The sequence below is a fragment of the Gracilinanus agilis genome, chromosome 4, assembly GCF_016433145.1.
Source record: "Gracilinanus agilis isolate LMUSP501 chromosome 4, AgileGrace, whole genome shotgun sequence".
Taxonomy (NCBI): Eukaryota; Metazoa; Chordata; class Mammalia; order Didelphimorphia; family Didelphidae; genus Gracilinanus; species Gracilinanus agilis.
The window spans coordinates 439,518,982-439,544,569 of record NC_058133.1 but is presented as its reverse complement, the minus strand read 5'-3'; the positions used below and the strand labels follow the sequence as shown (position 1 = coordinate 439,544,569).

The window sequence follows — 25,588 nt, the reverse complement described above, 5'->3', positions numbered from 1 at the left end:
CTGATCACTGGAGGTTCTGCTGCCTGCTTACTGTTCAGCTAATGATAAATGACATTTAGAGAATCCTTAATGTTTGTAAAGCCCCTTCCCTATAGGAACTCCCTTGGCTTGACACCAAGTAGTAGAGCTATTGCTGTACCCATCTTATGGATGGGGAAACTGGACTTGGAGATAGAGCTGCAATGATCTTCCTCCTGGGATAGGCTTCCTTCCTAGGGGATGTGCGTCTCCCAGTAGTTTCCACTTTGCTTGAACCTCAGGTTCACGATTGTGCCCCGCTGGCCCTTTCTTCATCCTTCTCTTGTGCTGCCCCTTCCCTTCAGGGAAAAGAGCCAGACTGCCCCGTGTCCCCTGGCACCACGACTTGTGGGTGTCCGCACCAGTGGTCTGGCCACAATAGCCTCTGTGTCACTGCTTCCTCCTAGACTTATTCCAGAGCACTTTTTGACCCGGGTAACAACATTTCCAGTTATGGATCTCTTCTGCTTTAATGACTTGCCAGGAGTCACAAAGCCAGTATAAGTCAAAAGGTGGACTTAAACGCGCACCTTGCTGACATCACATCTAGCTTTTTGCTTACTGTATTATGCTGCCTTTACTTAAGAGAACTCTTCTGTAAGAAAATAAAGGAGATAGAAAACGTAGGGGTAGAGATGAGTTCTTACTTATTCATTTCTTCTCTTTTTAACATTTAATTTAAAATTTTATTTTAACAAAATATAAATATATAAAAACAATAAATTATTTTATATAAGTATAATATGATATACCATATTGTAAATATAAAATATATGACAAATATAAAAATATAATAAATATAAATAAATGTGTCAAATGATATATTAAAACTATAAAAATAAAATAAATAAAATGTCATATTTATATTATATGTGTAATATAAAATATAAATAAAATGAATTTTAAATAATTAAAAATATTAGCTATAATTAAGCTGGAAAATTGGTCTAAAATATTTTATTTGATATTATTATGGATAGGGTTCTGACTTGGAGTCAGAAAATCCTGAGTTCAACCACTGCCTCAGAGACTGTGTAACCTGGGCAAGTGACTTAGACTCTGTTTGCCTCAGTTTCCTCATCTTTGTTTATACAAACCTTTTTAATTTAATGTCATAAAAATGATCCACTTCATTTTTTTATAATGTTCTCTATGACTTGTTGGGTTGTAAATTCTTCCCTTATTTGTAAGTCCAAGTAAACTTTTCCATGTGCCCTTAATTTGTTTATGGTATTACTCTTTATTTCTAGAACAAGTATCATTTTTTTTTTAAACCCTTACCTTCCATCTTTGGAGTCAATACCGTGTATTGGTTCCAAGGCAGATGAATGGTAAGGGCTAGGCAATGGGGGTTAAGTGACTTACCCAGAGTCACACAGCTAAGAAGTGTCTGAGGCCAGATTTGAACCTAGGACCTCCCTCTCTAGGCCTGGCTCTTAATCCACTGAGCCACCCAGCTGCCCCTAACAAGTATCTATTTTGACTTTATCCTGGTGCACGGTGTGAGATGTTGATCTTTGCCTAGTTTCTGCCATATGCTTTTCCAGTTTTCCCAACAATTTTTTGCCAAAGTGAGTTCTTTCCCCAAAAGCTGAGATCTTTGGATTTATCAAACATACTAAGCTGCTATGGTTAACTGCCATGTTTGATGACCTAATCTATTCCACTGATTCACTACCCTCTTTCTTTGCCCATACCAGATTATCCCGATGATCTACTTTATTAGTAGTATTTAGATCATGTATAGGTAGATCTCCTTCTTTCCCTTTTTTTTTTTTAATTAATTCCTTTGACATTCTTGGCCTTTTGTTCTACCAGATATATTCTTTTGTTATTTTTTCCATGAAATAATTTTGGGGTAGTTTGATGGTATGACACTAAATAGGTAAATTAATTTAGGTAGGATTGTCATTTTCACTATATTGGCTTGGCCTGTCCATGAACAATTAATGTTTTTCCAATTGTTTAGGTTTGACTTTATTTGTGTGAAGAGAGTATTTTAACAATTCTGCTCTTATAGTTGCTGGCTTTGTCTTGGTAGGTATGTCCCCCCCATGTTTTATTTTGTCTAGAGTTATGTTGAATAGAATTTCATTTTTTTATCTCTTTCTGTTGGACTTTGTTGGTGGTAAATAGAAATGCTGATAATTTATGTGGGCTTATTTTGGGTTCTTAATTTTGCTAAGGTTAATTCTTTCTGTTAGTTATTTGGTTTAATTCTCTTAAGATTCTCTAGATTTTCCCATCATATCATCCACAAAGAGGGGTCACTTTGTCCGTTTTCTCATCTCTGAAATGAGGGCGTTAGACGAGATGACCTCTAAGGTTCCTCCCAGCCCTAAAATCTAAGATTCTGTGAAATGGCAGAGCTCTTTTCCTTTTGTGCACAGGAAGTCCAGACGTGCATTGACCTCAGCTTTCCCCTTTTCCATTCTCCTTAGGTCTGAGAATTATGGCTGCCGGAAAATTTGCAAGTCTTCCCAGAAACATGCAGGTGAATCATCAGTTCCCCCTGGCTTCTTCCATGGACCTTTTGAGTAGCAAGTCCCCCCTTGCTGAACCTCGCCCCGATGCCTACCAGGATGTGTCTATCCACGGGACCCTCCCGAGGAAGAAGAAAGGAGCCCTTCCTATGAGGGCTTCTGATGCTTTCAGTCCTTTGGGAACGTTCCCTCACTCCAAGACCCTACGGCAGAACTCCCCCCTCGTCCAAGATGCGATAGAGGAAAGCCCACTGCAAGACTGGCGGGGCGAAAAGTCTGCCTTCAGGTAATTCCTTTTATTCGGGGTGTTCAAATTCACACTTATTGGTCTCAAGAACTGAAAAAAAGAAAGACAAAAATTTACTCCTGTACGTTCTGTCTTAGACTCAATACTGTGTCCATTCCAAGAAAGAGGAAGGGTAAGGGTTAGACAGTTGGGGTAAATGACTTGCTCAGGATCCTACAGCTAAGAAGTGTCTGAGGGCAGATGGGAACCCACAATCTTCCTGACTCTAAGTCTGGGGTCCTCTCCACCGAACCCCCGAGATGCTCCTCAGGAACTTGTTACTAGGCAGTTTCTCTTCTCAAGTCCCTCTAAAAGGAAATAAACAACCAAAAAAGACTCATCTATCTCGGTGTGTCTCTGTCGTCACTTTATATTCCAGATAATTCCCGTTCAGTTTGACCACCATCAACGTGAGGATCCCCCAGATTGGTTCTTGTGTGGTTTTAAGTCAAGCTGTGAGTCCTTTCTTTGTGCCAGATGCCAAAAGCCAAAGCTGCTCAGCAACCAGATATCTGATACTAAATGCCCATTATTATGTGTTATATGGAATGTGTATAATTATATTCTAGTTAATATAATGATACTCAATATTGTTTAGTCATTTCAGTTATGGCTTTATTTTTCATGAACCCTTTTTGGGGTTTTCTTGGCAAGGGTCCTAGAGTGCCATTTCCTTTTCCAAGTAACTTTATAGATGAGGAGACTGAGACAGAGTTAAGTGACTTCACCCGGGGCACACTGCTAGTAAGTGTCTAAGGCCAAATTTGAACTCAGATCTTCCCGACTCCAGAGCCGGTACTCTATCCAACTTTAACACCTAGCTGTCCATATTCCATAGAGTATATATTTTTCATGTGAAATATTATATATTCTACACCCAGAGTCCCCCATGTCTGCAAAGAAGAGAAGTATACTCTCCTACCTCTTCCTCAGAGACAGGTTTGGTCATAATTATATAGGGTTTAGTTTTGATTTATTTTTATATTTATTTTTTAAATTTCTTTTTATTTTTTATTTTGTTTATATTTATATATTATTATATTATAATATAAATATTAGGAATATTTATAATTATTGTTGCTCTGTTTATGCTCTCGTACTTATTGTGGATATTGTCTTCCTGGTTGTGCGGACTTCACTTTGCCCCAGTTTGTGTCTGTCTTTGAACAGAAAGTTAACAAAGGCAAAAGATCCACAGCTGGAACCAGCCATCTTGGGATGGTCCCAGACATGAGAGCTGATGCTGGGTCAGAATCCAGCAGATGGATATGGAGAACTCCCTGCTTCTCTGACCATTGTACCTCCATCACTCGAGGTTCTAATACCCGGGCGCAATGCCAACTCTTTTAGGGGAAATGGCAGTTAAACTATCTTTCTATCTTGAGGAAGTCCTTAATAAACACTCAAGGTCCACACCGTCATCCTGCCTGGAGTTCAAAGCTTTGGCTCCAAAACCGTCATGGGCAGAGGTCAGCATTCCGTGCTGAAGAGACGTCCTTCTGAGGGTGGGTACGAGTCCCTGGTTTGAAGTCCAGGATCTTTGGAGTGTGTGTGTGTGTGTGTGCGTGTGTGTGTGTGTGCGTGTGTGTGTGTGCGTGTATGTTTGTGTGTGTGTGTGTGTGTGTGTGTGTGTGTGTGTGTGTGTGTGTGAGACGTTTCACTTTAAACTTGATAAGTATCAAGGCTTGGATTTTTGGCCGCCATGTTGTAATCAAGATAAACATTAACATCAGTAGTTAGTTAGCCAGCCTACCAAAAAAAGACATCAACAATCCCTGCTCTCAAGGAGTTCTCAATCTATTGGGGAAGACAACTTGGATATGTACAAACGAGCTACGTACAGCATAAGCTAGGGTAATCCACAGAGGGAAAGCATTCGTATTATAAGGTATTGGGGAGGATTTCTTTTAGAACTTGGGATTTTAGCTGGGACTTGTAGGAATCCAGGGAAGCTGAGGGGTAGAGTGGGGAGAGAATTCTAAGCCTGGGAGGCTGCCAGAAAAAATGCCTGGAGTTGGGAGATAGAGTGTCTTGTGTGAGGAACAGCAAGGATGTCAGTGTCATAGGATCTTAAGAGTCCATGGAAGAAGGGGGCAGCTGGGTAGCTCAGTGGATGGAGAGCCAGGTCTAGAGATGGGAGGCCCTAGGTTCAAATCTGACCTCAGACACTTTCCGGCTGTGTGACCCTGGGCAAGTCACTTGACCCCCATTGCCCACCCTTACTACTCTGCCTTGGAGCCAATACACAGTATTGACTCCAAGATGGAAGGTAAGGGTTTAAAAAAAAAAAAAAAGAGAGAGAGAGAGAGTCCATGGAAGGGAGTAATATATTAGATACCTAGAGGGGCAGCTAGGTGGCTCAGTGGATTTGAGAGCTGGAGATGGGAGGTCCTGGATTCAAATCTTGGCTCAGATACCTCCTAACTATGTGATCCTGGGCAAGTCACTTAACCTCTGTTGCTTAGCCCTTACTGCTCTTCTGCTTTGGAACTGATACTTAATGCTGATTTTAAAACAGAAGTAAGGGTTACTATAATGATGATGATGATGATGATGATGATGATGATGATGATACCTGGAAATGTAGAAGGGGGCCAGGATATGAAGAGCTTTAAATGACAGGATTTTATGTTTGATCGTGGAGGTAATAGGGAGCCACCAGGACTCACTGAATGGGTAAGAGAGGTTTGCAATTCAGAAAGATTAGTTTGAATGTGTTTGTCTATAATATGTCATAAAGCAATGATTGGAAAACTGTATAATAATTTGCATTTGTTTGATATGCAAAAGAATGCTGATTGGCTAGAGTCAAAGTATTAGTGTTCAAATCCCAGTCCTGCTTCTTAACTCCCTTGGGCAAGTCCCTTAAACTCCCTGAGCCTCAGTTTTCTCATCTGTACAGTGAAGGAGATGGGGTTGGACTGGGTAGATTCTGACTTCTCTTGTAGCTCCAGATTTGATGATCTGTGACCGTGATGGTGAACCTTTTAGAGACCGAGTGCCAGGTCCTACCCCCTCTCTCCAGAGACTGCTGCGCCCCCACCTCCCCTGACCTCACCCCTGGCTCCCCTCCTTCCCCCCAGGCAGGGGAGGGAGGAGGGAGGAAGCACTCCCATTGGGCTGCTGGGCAGAGGAGTGGGCGAAATGAAAAAATGTTATCTGGCACATGAGGAGGGGGAAGGGAGCAGCTCTGCCTGAGTCCCTCTGCCTTTCTAGTAATGAACTCTGGGGGTGGGTTGGGTGGGAGGAGGGTGGCGCACGTGCCCAAAGAGAGTGCTCTTTGTGCCATCTTAGGCACCTGTGCCATAGGTTCACCATCACTGATCTATGATCGCTAGTACCATGTTGAGGACATGTATAAAGTTATACTTCAAGGAATGTACACACATTTATTCATAAAATCAACACACTTATGTAACTTGACTTTAAAAAATTTTTGTATTTTTTTACCAGATACATGTAATAAATTTTTTTTTTATTATTTTTTTACCCTTCTATGTATTGGCTCCTAGGTGGAAGAGTGGTAAGGGTGGGCAATGGGGGTCAAGTGACTTGCCCAGGGTCACACAGCCGGGAAGTGTCTGAGGCCAGATTTGAACCTAGGACCTCCCATCTCTAGGCCTGACTCTCAATCCACTGAGCTACCCAGCTGCCCCCATGTAATAAATTTCTATATAAGTTTTCTGAAGTTATATGATCATATTTGTCTCTCTGCCTCCCTCCCTTCTCTTTTTTTTCCTTAAATTTTTAAACTCTTATCTTCTGTCTTAGAATCAATACTAAGTAATGGTTCCAACTCAGGAGAGCAATAAGGCCAGGACAATTGGGCTTAAGTGACTTGCCTAGGGTCACCTAGCTAGGAAGTATCTATGGCCAAATTTGAACCCAGACCTGACTCTCTAGTTCCTGAGACACCTAGCTGTCCCAATTCCTGATTTCTTAATTCAGAAGAATTCAAAATGCAGCAGAAACTTTCTTGTTGTCAATCTTCTTAATAAGCACAGGACACGTATGACATTACTTTTATTTTTATAGATGAGCTAAAGAGGTTCTCGCCCTCCTCTCTTCTCCAGGGTGAGAGGAGCCCTTCTGGACCAGACCGCCCAGGACAAGGTGGTTTGTTTTTGGTCCTTTCAGATCTCGAGGGACCTGTCAATCTTTCTGTCATTTCTTGCTGTTGGGGATTTTTATTTGAGTTGGCAGTGGCCTGCCAAGAGAGCAGATCTGAAATCCTTCACCATAGGCAGAATCAGATTGGGTCCTGGCCCATTTGTAGCTGGAGGGTGGGGAGGAGGAGGAGGAGGAAGCAGATTCTGCAGAAAGTGCCTTATGCCCTTCTCAGAAAATGCCTGAGAAATAAATGCCTTCTAGTCTAGTGACTCAGTCACAGGGTCCTCCCTTTTCCCATAAGACTATGGCAAGGATCAGCCGGTCATCATAATAGCCAGCATTTTTATATAGTACTTTAAAATATTTTTATTGGATCCAAACAACAGATGCCATGGGCACATTTTACAGATGAGGAAACTGAGGTAAGCAGGTCAAGTGACTCGTCCGGGCTCCTTGAGGGTGCTGTTCAGTTTGTTTTTAATCATGACTCCTCATGACCAAATTTGGGGTTTTCTTAGCAAAGATACCAGAGTGGTTTGTCATTCCTTCTCTCCAGCTCATTTCATAGATTAGGAAATGGAGGCAAACAAGGTAAAATGACTTGCCCAGGGTCATACATCTAGTAAATATCTGAGGCCAGATATGAACTCAGAAAGATTAAATCTACCTGACTTCAAACCTCGGCACTCTCTCCACTGTGCCACCTAGCTGTCTAGGGTCACACAGCTATACTTAAGTGTGCAGATTTTATTTTATTTTTATTCTTAAAAATTTAATTAATTAATTAATTTAGAGCATTTTTCCATAGTTACATGATTCATGCTCTTTCTCTTCCCCCTCCCGGAGCCAACAAGCAATTCCACTGGGTTTTACATGTGTCATTGATCAAGACCTATTTCCATATTATTAATATTTTCAATAGAGAAGTATATAAATTTTTTTTCTAAACCCTCACCTTCCGTCTTAGAATCAATACTAAGTATTGGTTCTAAGGCAGAAGAGCGGTAAGGGCTAGACAGTGTGGGTCAAGTGACTTGCCCAGGGTCACACAGCTAGGAATAGTGTGTAGATTTTAATTGAGGTCTTCCTGATTCCAGACCAGGGCTCTATCCACTGAGCTACCTAGCTCTGTCTCATTAACGTTATTATCATTATATATCATAATGATATCTATATCATTAATATAACATTTTTGTGCAGGTCTGTGATTTCTTCTCTTTGGGAATGCTAACACCTAGTCATTTGCAACCTTGTATTTGAGAATTGTTGAGGGGTAGGACACTGAAGGTTTAATGGTTGATCTATGAATTCATAGTATATCTCAGAGGCAGGACTAGAACCTGGGGCTTCCTTATTTCAGGGCCATTCTTTTATCCCAGTGCCGTGCAGCAAAATCACCATCCTTATTGTCATTAATTAATATTTATTTGTTCAATTCATTCATTCATTCACAATTCATATTAATAAGATGTATTAAGTGTTTATTAAATATTATCACGATGAATACTTCAGAGCCTCAGCTATATAGTCATGAGAGGTACTATTATCCTTACTTTATAGAAAAAGGAACTCACCTTTGATCTCTCAGCTAATGAGTCTCCTGGGTAGGATTTGAACTCAGATCCTTCCTGGTAGAAAGGCCGACTCTGTACTATAGCTGTCTCTGAAAGACAGGAAGTAGCAAAATGACCTTGTGGATGGAAGGTCAGCTAGGCAAATTTACCTCCTCCCTGACCCAGGCAGCTCTCTAAAGCCATGTGGCCGTAAAGTCAGAGATCTTTCCTCTGCTACTACTTGTGGGACTCTGAGCCTCAGTTCCATCATCTGTAAAGTGCGGTTTGATTAGATGTCTCAAATCCTTCCCAATTTTGAATCTATGTTCCCTAATTACAGAGGGGCTGCCAGTATGTATCTGGGAAAGAAGTCTTCCCTTGCTCATGAAACCCCACTTCCCAACCTAAAAAAGAAAAAAGGGAAAAAATTAAACAACAGCAATGCTGGTGACACGGAGGAGTCTTTTCTCCCCTGACCTCACAGTTTAAATAGCTGAGCCATCCCACCCATACATGATGTAGAGACTCTAAAATCGAAACCCCTGTGAGAATATTGGCACAACATCTGAGCACGGCGCAAAGCTCTTTGTGGAAGAGCTGCAGCCGGTACCCACAGCCTGCCCAGAGCTCTTTCCACTTCACGGGACACCAGCGCCATCCCACAGAGTGCCGGCCAGAAGAATCTCGGGCCAGGAGTCAGTCTTTGCCTTGGGGAACCTGTGTCTCTTGGCTTTCTCCTTCCTTTGGCTGCTTTTCCCTGTTTTTGTGGTTTTGAATGTTGGCCAAAGCCAGAACAGCAGAGCCCTCCACCCCCCTGGAAGTTCTGAAGGAGATGTCGCTGGGCACTGAGGAGGAGACTCTGGGAGGCTTGCAGGCAGGATTTCCTCTTAACATCACAGGCGTGGCGTGAGCTTTCATCCCTTTGATTCCCTTACCTTCCTGGGAAGCATTTTCACTCAGATCTGGGAGCTTCCTTGGGCGGAAAGGAAACCTGCTCCTTTATTGCCTGCATCGTTTTGGTGTCCCTGTAGCCAAGGGATGAAATCCTTTCATTTTTCTCTGGATGTGATCACTCATTCATTGGTCCCCTCCTCTTGGAGATTGCCCAATTCTCCCCTTATTGGGGAAGTGCCAAATGCTGAGGATGCAAACACAAGACTGGAGATAGTCCTTACTCTCAAGGATCGCAACGGTAGAGCTGGGAGGGACTTTAGAGATGATCTAGATTCATCCACTTATTTTACAGATGAGAAAACTGAGACCAAGAAGGTGACTTGCCCAAGGTCACACTGGTGGCAGTAAGAATCAGAGGCAAGATTTGACCTTAAGATTCTTTCCTCTATATTAATGCTGCCTCCCAAATATTTTACATTCTAAAAGGGGTGAGATAAACATATACACAGAAAGATGTTCCATTTTGGAACTAATGAATCCAAGATGGCAGCTAGGTAGCTCAGTGGAATTAGCGTTGGACCTTGAGTCCATCTCAGATGTTTACTCTTAGTGTGACCGTGGGCAATTCATTTAACCTCCATTTGCCTCAGTTTCCTCAACTGTAAAATGGGTATAATAACAGTACCTTTCCCTCAGGGTTGTTGTGAAGATCAAATGGAGTAAATTTTATTTTTTTAAACCTGTGTCAGGGAGCTGGGTGGTTTGGTGAATTGAGAGCCAGGTGTAGAAACAGGAAGTCAAATCTGGCCTCAGACACTTCCCAACTATGTGACCCTGGGCAAGTCACTTGACCCCCATTGCCCAGCCCTTACCGCTCTTCTGCCTTAGAACCAATACAGTATTGATTCTAAGAAGGAAGGTAGGGGTTTTAAAAAATTAAATATTTTTTAAATAAAAAAAAACAACTCCTCTGTCTTAGAATGGATACTGAGCATCAGTTCTAAGATAGAAGTGCAATAAGGGCTGGGCAATTCAGGTTAAATGACTTGCTGAGGGTCACACAGCTGGGAAGTGTCTGAGACCTTTCTGTTCCTCTCCCAAGAATCTCACTTCAGATATTTTGATTGGGTTTTCTATCTCCAGTACCTGAAAACTTCTCCTTCCTCATCTTTCCTCTTCCTCATGGCTTTCCTTGCTTCCTTCAAGGCTCAGCTAAAATCCCATCTTCTGCAGGAAGCAGCCTTAAGAGGGCTTTCTCTCACCGATTACTTTCCTTTTAGCCTGTGTTTTGTCTGTTTGTATATAGTCAATATATATAGTCAAATGCTTGTTGCCTCCCCCATTAGAGTAGGAACTCCTTGTAGGCAGGGACTGTTTGGGTGTTTCTTTGTTTCCCCTGTGCTTTCTGGCAATTAAATGCTTGTTTAATTGATTTACCTGTGTAACCTCAGGCAAATCATCTCTGTAACTCCATTTATAAAATGAAGGAATTAGACTAGCTGGCTTCTGAAGTCTCTTTCAACTCTAAATATTAAGATATTTCAATTCTAAAAATTCAGATAAATATAATGTATATCAATCAAGCAAGCAAGCACTTATTAAGCACCTACTGTGTGCAAGGTTTCTCAGCTGGAGGAGGGGTGCAAAAAAAAAATGCCCTCAAGGATTTTGGACAGCTAGGTGGCTTAGTGGATAGAGTTGGGAGTATGTGGGTTCAAATGTGGCCTCAGACACTTTCTAGCTGTGTGACCCTGGGCAAGTCACTTAACCTCCACTGCCTAACCCTTACCACTCGAACACAGGAGAGTGTTGATTCTAAGACAGAAATGTTTTTTAAACCTTTACCTTATATTTTATAATTAATACTGTGTATTGGGTATTGATCCTAAGACAGAAGATAATCCTTACCTTCCATATTAGAATCAATACTATATATTGAGTATCAATTCTAAGACAAAAGGTAAAGAGTTGTTTTTTTTCCAACCTGTACCTTCTATCTTAGAATTAATACTATATATTATTTCCAAGGCAGAAGAGCATGTAAGGGCTAGGCAAATGAGGGTTAAATAACTTGCCCAGGGTCACTTGGCTAGAAAGTGTCTGGGACTATATTTGAACCCAGGACCTCTCATTTCTGAACCTGACTTTCAATCCAAGAAGATAAGTTTTAAGGGGAAAAAACCCCATTTATTAAGCACCTACTATGTGCCAGACACTGTATAAAAGCACTGAAGTATAAAAAGGGGCAAAGAGATATAAAGATTAAATTGGAAATAGTTAACGTAAGGAAAGGCTTAAGAAGCCTTGGGAGAGGCTTCCTGTAGAAGATGAGATTTAGTCCCTATTTAAAGGAAGCCAGAGGAGGCAGTAGGCATAAATGAGGAGGGAGAGCATTCCAGGCCTTCTAGACAGTTGGAGGAAACACCCAGAGCCTAGAGAAGAGGATCTTGTTTGTGGAACAGCCAAAGGAGCCAGTGACATTGGATCAGAGAGTCTAAGAAGACTGGAAAGGTAGGAAGGGGCAGATCACGAAGGGTTTTGAACAGGAAAAGGAGGATTTCTGTATATGCTCTAGGAGCAAAGGAGAGTCACTGGAATTTATTGAGGAGGAGAATGACATGGTCTGACCTGCGCTTTCAGAAATTCCCTTTGGTGGTTGAATGGAGGATGGATTGGAGGTGGGAGAAACTTGAGACAGGTAGATCCACCTACAGGCTAAGAATTGATCAGTAACCTTGGAGGGAGCAGTTTTGGTGCAGTGATAAGATTGGAAACCTGATTGTAAAAGATTAAGAAGAGAATGGGAAGAGAGAAAGTGGAGTCACTTATTGTAGATATTGGAAATGACAGGCAATCTGCTGGAGGAGGCTTATGCAATGGGATCATTCGGGCAGGTAGAGTTACCTTTGGTAAGGAGGTAGGGTCCCCTCCTCATGTGTGACAGGAGTGAAGGAGAGGGTGGCAGAAGACATGGGCAAAATGAAATGAGGAAGAGGGGAACAGAGGGAGCTTGTGAGTGGTCTCATTTTTTTTCTGTAAAACACAAGGCAAAGTTCTCAGTTGAGAGAGTGAGGAATGTGGGATCCATGAGAGGTTGAAGGAGAGAAGAAAAGATTTTGAAGAGCTGCTGGGATAGGACCATGGGATAGAGTTGACAAGGGAGGTAGAGCAGGAATGCCTAGCAGCAGTGAGTGCCCATTTGAGGTTGTATAATATAAATTTGTAGTGGGATCTAATCAGAGTGGTTGAGTGATTTTCCCTACTTTGGTTCAGAAACCCATGTGTAGGAGCTAAGATGAAGATGAAAGAACAGAGGAAGTAGAGGAAAGGAAGGGAGAGGAAACCACACAGTGCAGGGACAGGAGACTGAATATTATATGAGAGGAATGGCAGGGGCTGGGAAAAGGCCAGTGTGGCTGGACTAGAGTGTGAGTGTAGGGCAATAATGTGTAATAAAAACAGGAAAGATAGAATGGAGCCAGAGCTTTAATACCAAAGGAGTTTAAGCCAAAAGCAGAGGGAACCTGTGCAAGTTTCCTAACAAAGTATGTGATAGAACAAGACCCGTGCTTTAAGAATATCAATTAGGCAATTTTGTAGATGATATGTTGAAGAGGAGAGATTGCATGCAGGAAGACCAATTTGGAAGCTCTTGTGTGAGTCAAACTAGACAAGAAATCACAAATCTTTGGATTAGGGTAGTTTCAGTAGAGAAGTTAAGGATTAAGACGTTAATAAGATCAAGTAACTGATTGAATCTTGAGGTTAGAAGGACAGTGAGAGATAGTATTTAATCAAGTAGTTTTCAATCCTATCTGATTCTTCCTGACCCCATTTGAGGTTTTCTTGCCAAAGATCCTGGAGTGGTTTGTTATTTTCTTCTCTAATTCATTTTACAGATGAGGAAACTCAAGCCAACAGGGTTAAGTGACTTGCCCAGGGTCACACAGTAAGTAAGGTGTCTGTGGCCAGATTTGAACTCTGAGTCTTCTTGACTTCAGGCCACCTAGCATTCTATCTATTGTGTCACCTGGCTACCCCTATTAATCAATGAAACTTAACTAAATGAATATTGAGATAGAGGGACACTGAGAGAGAGCATTACATCAAGCCTAGGTTGCAAACCTAGATGACTGATTGGAAGAGTAGTGGAGCCTTCAATGGAAAGTGAAGTTCAGAGACAAGGTTGAGTTAGGAGGGAAGAATTAATGAATTCAGTTTTGGATGAGCAGGTAGATTTTTCAAATGGGCATTTAGAGATACAGGTCTTGAGCTCAGGAGAGAGAGGAAAGCTAGGTATGTAGATCTGGGAATTATCTGCATAGAGATGGAAAGCAAATTGATAGGAACTGAGGAAATCCCTCTAAAGAGTATTAGAGAAGAGAATCCAGGACAAAGCAGGGGAGGAAGGGGTTGATGAATCTTTAAAAGAGAGTGAGAGGGGGCAGCTAGGTGACTCAGTGGATTGAGATTCAGACCTGGAGACAGGAAGTCCTGGGTTCAGATTTAGCCTCAAGACACTTTCTAGCTATGGGACCCTGGGCAAGTCACTTAACCCCCATTGCTTAGCCCTTACCACTCTTCTGCCTTGGAACCAATACACAGTATTGATTCTGAGGTCGGAGATAAGAGCTTTAAAAAAAAAGCCAGGAGGTTGTGGGTTCAAATTTGACCTCAGTAACCCCATAGCTGTGTGATCCTGGGCAAGTCACCTAACCCCAATTGCCTATCCCGTACTACTTTTACTTTGTATCAATTCTAAAACAGAAGGTAAAGGTTTGGAAAAAAAATGGGGAACTAGCATGACAAATGCTATAAAAATATAAAAAAGTTATAAGAAATAACTTCAGGGGATTTTAGGATCCAGTGAAAGTTTCTGAAAACCACCTGGAAGATTACTCACTGGATTAGGGAGTGGTTAGAAATTTGGAAGGGAAAAGAGTCTAGTTTGGCCCCAAGGCAACTCCCAAATTTGAGTGGTTCAAATAAATCTCTGATCTCTGGAAGTCTAGATGCCACTGCTCCTAATGGTGGGGGAAAAGGGAAAGGGAAATTAGCAAACCTAGCTGTGTGACCCTGGTTAAGTCACTTAACCCCAATTGCCTAGCCTTTATCACTTTTCTGTCTTAGAATCAATACTTTGTATCAATTCTAGGACTTTTTATAAGGTTTAAAAAAAAAAGAAAGAAACATAGAGCTGGGCATCATTCCTATAGAGAGGACCCCTGAAAGTATGAAAGATTTCCAGAATGGAGAGAGAAAGAACATAACCTGGATAACAGACCTTTCAATAATGTCTGCATTTAATGGGGGGCAGCTAGGTGGCACCGTGCATAGAGCACCAGTCCTGGGGTCAGAAAGACTCAACTTCCTGAATTCAAATCTGACCTCAGATCCTGAGCAAGTCATTTAACCTAATTTGCCTCAGTTTTCCTCATCTGTAAAAATCAGCCAGAGAAGGAAATGGCAGATGACTCCAGCATCTGCTAAGAAAACCCCAAATTAGGGTCATGAAGGGTCAGATGTGAAAAATAGAGGTTTAGGACCAAAGGAGAAATCGGAGAAGTAGAAAGAAACCCAGAAAAATGTTGTCAACTAGAAGCCTGGTAGGAGAAACTTTCTGGAAGAAGACGAATGGTAAAGCATTAAATGTTTGCCATAAAGTTAGGAAAATGGGGTCTGAGAGATCAAGAGCTTAGATTTGGCGAATCCAAGTGCCGGGGGTCCTAGATTCGGAGTCTGAAAGGTCCCTGGAGGGTCAATAGATATTCATGCCTCCCTTTTACCAGGCTAGGCAAGGCGAGGCGACAGCCTTTATTATTGCACCCATCAGACCAGGCACTGTGTTTCTGAGTCATTGAATCCTGGAGTGGTTGAAGTCATTTGCTAGAGCTAAAGGTCCTCTCCTAAATCCAGCCCTCCTTCTGCTGTCCTAATCTGGAAGGGCAAAGTTTGTTTTCCATGGTTGGAAAAGAACATGGATTGTTAGTGCTGGAAGAATGAAAGAAAGGCAAGTGTATAGTCAGGTGCTCTAAGGTTGTCTGAAGGTGAGGAGAGAGGTGGGACAGATGGTGGTAGGCGAAGGGGGTGGTAGGATGGAATGAAAGTCCCTTTCTAGGGTAGGGAAGAGGTTTGTAGAGATGGGAAGGAAGGAAGAGAGAGGGAAGACACTAGAGAAACACGATCATCGATGCCTCTTGGTCTCCAAAGAGGATGAGAAATTTTGTGGCCGTGGAATTCGGAAATGCCGCCATGTTTGAGTTCTGGAGGCTTTGAGGAGAGCCATTTGGGTCTGCAACACAGGCTTGGATCTAGATGGGATCTTACCTTTCCTGTTCATGGAAGGAGCTGAAGGGTGAAAGTAAGGGCAAGTGGAAGGAACGATACCATGGACTCATGGCTTTGGGGTTTGGGGAATGCCTAGAGGCTAAAGAGGAAGCAAGATGTCCCTGGAAAAGCTTGAGTGGACCATGAATTGTCTATGATGAGAAGGTGCATTACTACACCCGAACCTTGTGGAGCCAAAAGTTTCTTAGCTTTGAATGGAATTTGACTGCAGAGATTTGAGAATGAAGAGTGTGTAGCAGCCAGAGTCCTGGACCTGGGTTCTAGTTCTCACCCCTGGTTGACTGGATGAATAAATGAATGAGGGGAAAGGGAGAAGCAGCATTTTTTTTTTTAAATTTGGAATATTTTCTCCATATTTCATGTTCTTTCCCTCTCCCCCAACCCCCCCCTCCCCAACTCCCCCCAGCCAACACACAATTCCACTGGGTTTTACATGTATCATTGATTAAGACCTAATTCCCATATTATTGAAAGTTGGATTAGAGTTTTCATTTAGTATCTACATCCCCAATAATATCCCCATCAGCCCATGTGTCCAAGCAGTTGTTTTTCTTCTGTGTTTCCACTCCTGTAGTTCTTCCTCTCAATGTAGATAGTTTTCTTTCTCATAAGTCCCTCAGCCTTGCTCTGGATTCTTGCATGGAAGCAGCATTTCTTAAACATCTACTATATATGCCAGGCACTGTGCTAAACAAGAGGCACATGAGCAAAATAATCCTTGCCCTCAGGGAGCTTCCCTTCTAATAAGGAAGGAGGATGCCTATAGAGGAGTTGGTGGTCCAGAGGCATGGTTCAGACAGGGTTCAGAGAGTATTCAGACAGAGGAAAGTCTGCAAAGGCCTGGAAAAGGAAGATGGAGAATTGTACAGTGCCTATGAACAGCAAGAAGCTCTGTCCTCAGGCTTCAATGACTCGTCCAGGTTTTTTATCTTTAACAAGTCTAGAGCAGGATTTGATCCCAGCTCTCCCTGTCTCCCAATCCAGCATTGGATCCACTAAGAACTGCCATTGTTTTTTGGTTGTTCTCAGTCATGTCTAACTCTTCATAAGCCCTTTTGGGGTTTTCTTGGCAAAGATACTGGAGTAGTTTGCCATTTCCTTCTCCAGCTCATTTTGCAGATGAGGAAACTGAGGCAAACAGAGTTAAGTGATTTTTTTTTCAGGGTTATAGCTAGTGCCTGCTACTGGGTTTTTTTTTTTTCGTTTTTTTTTCTGCTACTGGGTTTTGAATTCAAGTCTTCCTGATTCCAGCCTGGCACTCTATCCACCTCGACACCTAGCTACCCTGGGGCTGCCACCATCGCTGGAGATATTTCTACATAAATGGGATGGAGCAATCAGAACCTTTTCCTTGTGCTTTAGGGACTGTTGCATTGCTCATTCAATTTAACAGACTCAACATTTGCATGATGCTTTTGAGTTTGCAGTGCAGCAGATACCTAAAGGTCAGCTTTTACAGGCACACGCACACCCCCCACTTTAAAAAGGGGGAACTGGTCGGTCGATAGCAGCCACAGGGAGCAATCTTCACCTATAAAAGGTCTGTATTTGGCCTCAGATGGCCTGAAAGTTTGCTATTCACTGATGCCAGGCCCTGTGTGTTGGGCAAAAGGCACACTGGCCTTGATATGCCAGTTTTCTCATCCCTTTTTCTATTCAATTGGACAGAATAAAATTCCGAGAAGAGACTCACTTTCCACCCTCACTAGACTTTGGACTAAGGACTGGTTAACCTGTGACCTGCCTGACTCTTTATCAGCCACCAGAGCTTTGTTGTTCCTGAATAATCTCTTTTTGTGTTTATATATAGACTCCCTTCAGTCACCTCACCTGCTTCTGCATAATTAGAGAAACCCAGTCTGAGGAGGGTGATAGCAGATTCCAGTTACAGCCCTTTTAATGTGAAGGTCCATTGCAGTGTCTTCTGCTTTCAAGACGTTTCTTGAAATCTTAGGAGGGGCAGGGTAGGGAGAGCTAGGTGGCTTAGTGGAGAGAGTGCCAGGCCTGGAGGCTGGAGGTCCTGGTTTCAAAACTGGCCTCAGGGGGCAGCTAAATGGCTTAACAGATAAAGAGCTAGGCTTGGACCCTGAGGTCCTGGGTTTAAATCTGGCCCCAGGCACTTTCTGGCTATGTGACCCTGGGCAAGTCACTTAACATCCATTGCCCAACCCTTACCACTCTTCTGTCTTGGAACCTGTACTTAGTATTGATTCTAAGATGGAAGGTTAAAAAAAAAAATTGACCTCAGACATTTCCTAGCTATGTCACCCTGGGCAAGTGACTTCATTCTAATTGCCTAACCCTTACCACTCTTCTGCCTTGGAATTTGTACTTAGTATTGATTCTAAGATGGAAGATTAAAATAAAAAAAGTGGCCGGTGGTTAATTGGCTCCTATCTGTGCTCTAGCCCCAGATCAAAAAATGTTTAAAAGAAATTCCTAATCCTTCCCTGATTGTTGTCTTCTGATTATTCCTCATCTTGGCATGGAGATTGGTCCTTGGGTCTCAGAAGCTATGCCATTGGAGTGAAAGCTCCAGAAGCTTCAGCCTAGGAAGAGTGCCAGACCTGGCTTAAGGAGATCTGGGTTCAAATGTGACCTCAAATAATTCCTAGCTGTGTGACCCTGGGCAAGTCACTTTATCTCAGTTGCCCAGCCTTTGCTACCCTTCTGTCTTAAAATGATACTAGAAAAGGAGAGAGAATGAGAGGGGGTGGGAGGTGGGAGGAGAGGAGATTAGCACAATGCTTGGCATATAATAGGTGCCATATAAATGCTGATTCCCTTCCCTTTAATTTTTTTTTAAAAATTGGAAAAGGGGAATGGATCTGATTTTGTTGGTGTGTACAAACTGACAGCTTCTTTGTCACTTAAAGCCTTAAAGGGCTGCCTCAGGAACTGGGAAGTAAAATGACTCACCCTTGGTCATGCAGACTGTACATCAAAGGTAGAATTTGAATACAGGTCTTGCTGATTCTAAAGTAGCTCCTTATCTATGATGTCCTGTAAACTCTCCAATGTTGCACAAATAAATGTGTATTATTCCACCTTTTAGTAGGGTGTGTGTGTGTGGGGGTGTGTGGTGTGTGTGTGTGTTGTGTGTGTGTGTTGGATGTGCCAATTATTGCATTCTCACTGAAAATTTATACCTTGGAAATTAGCAAAAGGTACAAATTGGGTTTTGATTTTTTTGTTGATTGTTTAGCCTTTAGAAAGTGATGGAGAAAATGTAAAGAATGCAAGTTAAATGTTTACCTTCTATCTTAGAGTCAACATTTTGTATCGGTTCCAAAGCAGAAGAGCTGTAAGGGTTAGGCAATGGGGTTAAGTGACTTGCCCAGGGTCACAAACAACTAGGAAGTGTCTGAGGTCATATTTGAACCCAGGACCTCCTGTTTGTAGGCCTGGCTCTTCAATCCACTGAGCCACTTGGTTCTCCCCTATTTATTTTTAGTGCCCTTACCTTCCATCTTAGAATAAATACTGTGTATTGGTTCTAAGGCAGAAAAGTGGTAAGGGCTAGGCAGTAGGGGTCAAGTGACTCATCCAGGGTCCTACATCTACTTAGTTATCGGTTTTAAGACCGAAGAACGGCAAGGGTCAGGTAATTGGGGCTAAATGATTTGCTCATCGTTGGCTAGATATTAACCAGGGTCCTCCTCACTCCAGACCTAGCATTCTATTCACTGTGCTATCTTGCTGCCCCTCTCACTTGTTTTATAATCTGAGTTGTGAAAAGCAGTTTTTGTTTCTTTTTCCCTTTTTTAAAGTCCACATCTGGCAGCCTTATTATTTCAGTGCCCTTGGAGCTAGAACACATTTGAAATAAGTGCAGGCTTGTGTGCCCTTTAACTTCCTCCTAGAGCTATAAAATAACTCTTTATTAGACTCCTTTATGTGTTTTCCCCTGGCCTTTTACAATGTTACAAAACTTGGGAACAATTTCCTTGCTCCATTGACACATTTGTTAATCCAACTATCTCCCTGCCATCTTTCTGTGATGAAGTCACTCTCTACAGTCCTGCTGTTTGTTCATCTAGATCCAGCCTCATTTCAAGCACCTCCTTTCTCCCCTTTTCTCCTCCAAGAAAAGAGAATACAATAAACTCTAGCTGTGCCTACTTCCCTTCCTGGTGATTCGAACAACAGATTCACATCTTAACTGTTAAAAAAAAAAAAAAGGAAATGATTTGAAAGCAATCCAAGGAGTTCAATTTCATTTTTATTTCTTTTTAAATTAAATTAAATTTTTATAATCCTGAAAAACACTTCCATAGTGGTCATTGCTATAGGAGCACACTTGTACAAAACCAGAACCCCAAAATAAAACCATAAATATACTGATGGGAAAGATTAATATGCTTTGCTCCACCTCCATCAGACTCCTATCCTAGCATTTTCTCTGGAAGTGGATAGTATTTCCAATCATAAGTCTTTCAGGATTGTCCCAGTCGCATTGCTGAGAGTAGCCAAGTTTTTAGTCAATCATCGTACAATATTGCTGTTACTGTGTACAATGTTCTCCTAGCTCTACTTCGCTCTGCATTAATTCCTGCAGATCTTTTCAGCTTTTTCTGAGATCGTCTTGCTGATCATTTCTTATGGTATAATAGTATTCCATCACCAACATGTCCCACAATTTGTTCAGCCATTCCCCAACTGATGGACATCCAATTCTTTGCAACCACAAAAAGAGCTACTATAAGTATTTTTGTAAAAGTAGGTCCGTCCTGCTTTTTTATTATCTCTTTGGGATACAGACAAAGTAGTTGTATTAAAGGATCAAAGGGTATGCACAGTTTTATATCTCTTGGGCATAGTTCCAAATTGCTCTTTAGAATGGTTGCATCAATTCACAACTCCACTAACAATGCATTAGTGTCCCATTTCTATCCCCTCCAACATTTTTCCTTTCCTTTTTTTTCCTGTCATATTGGCCAGTTTGATAGGTATAAGGTGATACCTCAGCATTGTTTTAATTTTTTTTAAACCCTTACCTTCCATCTTGGAGTCAATACTGTGTATTGGCTCCAAGGCAGAAGAGTGGTAAGGGTAGGCAATGGGGGCCAAGTGACTTGCCCAGGGTCACACAGCTGGGAAGTATCTGAGGCCAGATTTGAACCTAGGACCTCCTGTCTCTAGGCCTGGCTCTCAATCCACTGAGCTACCCAGCTGTCCCCTTCATTGTTTTAATTTTATATTTCTCTAATCAGGAGTAATTTAGAACATTTTTTCATGTGATTATTGCTAACTTTGATTTTTTTTATCTGAAAATTGCTTCTTCATATTCTTTGACCATTGATCAATTGGGCAATGGCTTGTAATCTCACAAATTTGTTTTAGTTCTTTATAGATTTGAGAAATTAGATCATTATCAGAAATGTTACAAATATTTTGCCCCCATTTTGTTGTTTCCTTTCTAGTCTTAGTTACATTAGTTTTATTTGTACAAAAGCTTTTTTTTTTTTTTTTAAACTCTTACCTTCCACCTTAGAATCAATACTATATATTGATTCCAGGGCAGAAGAATGGTAAGGGCTAGGCAATGGGGGTTAAATGACTTATCCAAGGGCACACAGCTAGGAAGTGTCTGAGGCTATATTTGAACTTAGGACCTCCCATCTCTAGGCTTGGCTCTCAATTTACTGAGCGACCCAGATGCCCCTACAAAATCCTTTTAAGTTAATAAAATCAAAATTATTCATTTTACATCTTATAATACTCTCTATGTCTTGTTTGGTCATAAATTCTTCCCTTCAAATATTCTGTGTTCTCCTAATTTAGTTATGGTATATCGCTTTATATCTAAATCATATACCCATTTTGACCTTATCTTAGTTCATACCTAGTTTCCCGCTGTACTGTTTTCCAGTTTTCCCAGCAGTTTGGTTAAATAGTGAGTTCTTATTCCAAAAGCTGGGATCTTTGAGTTTATCAAACACTGGGTTGCTAAGGTCAATTATTCCTGTATATTATATATCTAATCTATTCCATTGATCTACCATTCTATTTCTTAGCCAGTACCAGACCAATTTCATTAAAAATAAGATTTATTAATTGAGTTGCTTTCTGTGTATCCCAGCCCTTCCCTCTTCTCCCCACAACATCGCAGGCATCATCCAGCCAAGAGATCGTGCATATGGAGATTATGTCTTTTGCATTTCCATTTTTCAGTTCCTTCTCTGGAGATGAACATTCACAGATTATTCTTCAACTATTTTAATCTGTAGCTGTATATAAGGTTCTCTTGACACTACTTGCTTCACTCTTCATTATCTCATGTAGCCTTTCCAAGCTTAGAAAAAATTAATATGCATCTTTTTTATGGCAGAGTAGTATAGCATCATAATCATATATCCTAATTTGTTTAGTCATTCCCCATCAATTTCCAGTTCTTTGCCTTGAGACTCAGAAGAGGTTCTGTTTATCCTTTTTTTTTTTTGGTAAAACCAACTGCATGAAAATAATCTCATTAGACCATAACTAAAAATGAGTGATAATTCGGTTTCTATGGTCATAGGATAATAGATTTAGAGGTGAAAGGGACTTAAGAGGTCTTCAAATCCAATCCCCTATTCCCATTCATTTTACACATGAAGAAACTGAGGCCCCCAAAAGGTTAAGCAACTTGCCCATGGCTCCTCAGAGAGTAAGTGGCAATTTTGGGATTAAAACCCAGGTCTCCAAATTCCCAGGATCCAAATTCAGCTCTTTAATCTTAAAAGAGATTAGAAGAGATAAAAAAAGATTTTTTAAAAAATATATTTAACCCCCAACTGGCAATTCAGGTTCTATTATGAGACCTTGAAGCTTTATTCAGTAGACCTTTAAGGTGATTACTATTACCATCAACTTATCCTGACAGCCTGTCCTCCTCACCCCCTATAGTACCCCAGTCCAAAAATAAAAGCTTATCCCTTGTGTCCATTCCCCATATTTGGGGATTTACTGGCAGTAATCTTTACCCTTTTGCTAACTAACTTCTAGATCTGAGGAAGTTAAATGTAGCTTCACCACATACTAATGCATTGTTTGTAGAGCTGCAAATGGGTCCGATCATTCTGGAAAGCAATGAGGAATTACTCAGAACCATATGTTAGAAGCATGCTAATAAATGTTTAACGACCAACTGGGAGAAGAGGAAAGGAAAGTATGCAAAATACACTTTTCAGTTTAATCTGTATTATTGACCTTTTTCTCAATCACTGTCTTAGGTCTAGGCAATTAACAAAATAAATCAAGCCCTTATTTGTAGATTCCACAATTTCCAAGGTTTACGTGCACACACTTTAAAATTGAACAATATCTAGCTAACTCTAGCATATCCTTGGGCCCATACCTTATACACCAAAATCTTTAAAACAACGCTTTTTGTAGTAGAAAAGAACTTGCAGTAAAATAGATGCTTATTGGCCATCTAAAAATTGACTTTAAAAATTGTGGTACAAATTGTGATGACTTTGATTGTTATTGACAGATATTTCAAGGGGTGAAGGAAATAGTTTCCAGATTTTATGACATCATAAAGGTCCTGGGTAAAATGCATAAAAGAACCTAATAAATAGTTATTTTATAACACTACAAGAGAGGAACAGTGAATATGATGAATACAGAGAAGCATGGATTTGAGGTAGAAGTAAGCAGAACTCAGAGGATAGTCTACATGATTATTACAATTTTAGAGATGGAAAGAACAACCAAAAAAAAAGAAAACTAATTACAGTACTGTTTCTTTTTTTTTTAAACATTTATTAATATTTATTTTTTAGAAAAGTTAACATGGTTACATAATTCATGCTCTTACTTTCCCCTTCACACACACACCCCCCCCCCAGCTCCCCTTTCCCCGCATGGCTGATGCACATTTCCACTGGTTTTAACATGTATCATTGATCAAGACCTATTTCCAAATTGTTGTTAGTTGCATTGGTGTGGTAGTTTCGAGTCTACATCCCCAATCATGTCTGCCTCAACCCATGCAGTTGTTGTTCTTCTGTTTCTACTCCTGTAGTTCTTCCTCTGAATGTGGGTAGCATCTTTTCCATAAATCTCTCAGAATTGTCCTGGGTCATTACATTGCTGCTAGTACAGAAGTCCATTACATTCAATTTTACCACAGTGTATCAGTCTCTGTGTACAATGTTCTTCTGGCTCTGCTCCTTTCACTCTGCATCAATTCCTGGAGGTCATTCCAGTTCACATGGAATTCCTCCAGTTTATTATTCCTTTGAGCGCAATAGTATTCCATCACCAGCATATACCACAATTTGTTCAGCCATTCCCCAATTGAAGGACATGCCCTCATTTTCCAGTTTTTTGCCACCACAAAAAGCACAGCTAAAAATATTTTCATACAAGTCTGTTTATCTATGATCTCTTTGGGGAACAAACCCAGCAATGGTATGGCTGGATCAAAGGGCAGGCATTCTTTTATAGCCCTTTGAGCATAGTTCCAAATGGCCAGCCAGAATGGTTAGATCATACAGTACTGTTTCTTAAAGGGATTAGTCTTATCTCTAAAAAGGAGATAAGAGAATATCTCTTCCTTTCTTTGAAGATAGGGGATATTTTTTTAATTTTAAAATTTTTATTTAATTAATTAGTTTAGAACATATTTCCATGGTTATAGGATTCATGTTCTTTCCCTCCTCCCACCCCCTCCCGTAGCCAACACACAATTCCACTGGGTTTTACATGTGTCATTGGTCAAGACCTATTTCCATATTATTGATATTTGCACTAGGGTGCTCTTTTTGAGTCAATATCCTTAATTATATCCCCATTCTTCCAGGTGCTCAGGCAGTTGTTTTTCTTCTGTGTTTCTGCTCCCACAGTTCTTCCTCTGAATGTGGATAGTGTTCTTTCTCATAAGTCTCTCATAGTTATCCTGGATCATTGCATTGTTGCTAGTAGAGAACTCCATTACATTCAAATGTACCACAGTCTATCCATCTCTGTAACACTTGTAACTTGTGAGTGCCTGTTCTCCCAAGAATAAAATAAAAGAGCTGGCACCTAAAAGAGCTTCTGCTATACTGTGACAGTGTCCAAAGATTTATTTTGAGTTGATGGTTGTCCCACTCAGATCCTAACCTTAGATTAACTATAAAGAATTTAAGTATTTTGATATCAAATGGCCTGCTTAATTTGATAAGCACAGTTTAGAGGGAGAATGGACTCATTTGAAATTAAACAGACCATGGATCCTTCTAATAATTTTTAAAATCTCTTTCATCTTGAATTATTTATAATAATATGTAATACAGAATCTTACTGGAGGTAGCACATTGGATAGAGCACCAGGCTTAGAGATGGGAGGTCCTGTGTTCGAATTTAACTTCAGACACTTTCTAGCTGTGTGACCCTGGGAAATTCACTTAACTCCAATTGCCTAGTTCTTGCTAGTACTTAGAAAGCAAGGGTTTAAATAAATTAATAAACAAAAAGAAAGAAAGGATTAGAATAGATAATTTTTTTAATGGGGTGGAGAGAGAGCCAAGCCCAGAAAAGATGGAAAATTCCTAGGTTCAAATATGGCCTCAGACATTTCCTAGCCTTGTGATCTTGGGTGAGTCTCTTAACCCCCTTTGGCTAGCTCTTACTGCTCTTCTGTCTTAGAACCAATACATAGTATTAATTTCAAGATAGAAAGTATTGGTTTTAAATAATAATATTGGGATAAAATTTTAACTTTTTGGTTTCAATAAACTTAATTTCAAATAGTGAAGGTTAAGTACTTATCTAACTGCAGATCTTCTGTCCTTCGTTCTTTTATTTATAATCCATTTCTTTTTTTTTTTAAACTCTTGCCTTCTGTCTTAGAAATGATACTGAGTATTGGTTCTAAAGCAGAAGAGTAATAAAGTCTAGGCAGTTGGGCCTAAGTGATTTGCCCA

At 40.8% G+C, this 25,588-nt stretch overlaps 1 protein-coding gene across 1 annotated transcript in view; it reads left to right on the top strand.

Annotated features, from left to right (window-relative positions):
• Positions 1-25,588, top strand: part of BCAR3 (BCAR3 adaptor protein, NSP family member) — a 157,193-nt gene that overhangs the window by 13,510 nt on the left and 118,095 nt on the right. Inside the window, exon 2 of the mRNA XM_044672004.1 lies at positions 2,460-2,787. Within this exon, the coding sequence (XP_044527939.1) occupies positions 2,471-2,787 (317 nt within the window). The 5' untranslated portion in view covers positions 2,460-2,470. The remainder of the gene's footprint in view (positions 1-2,459; positions 2,788-25,588) is intronic.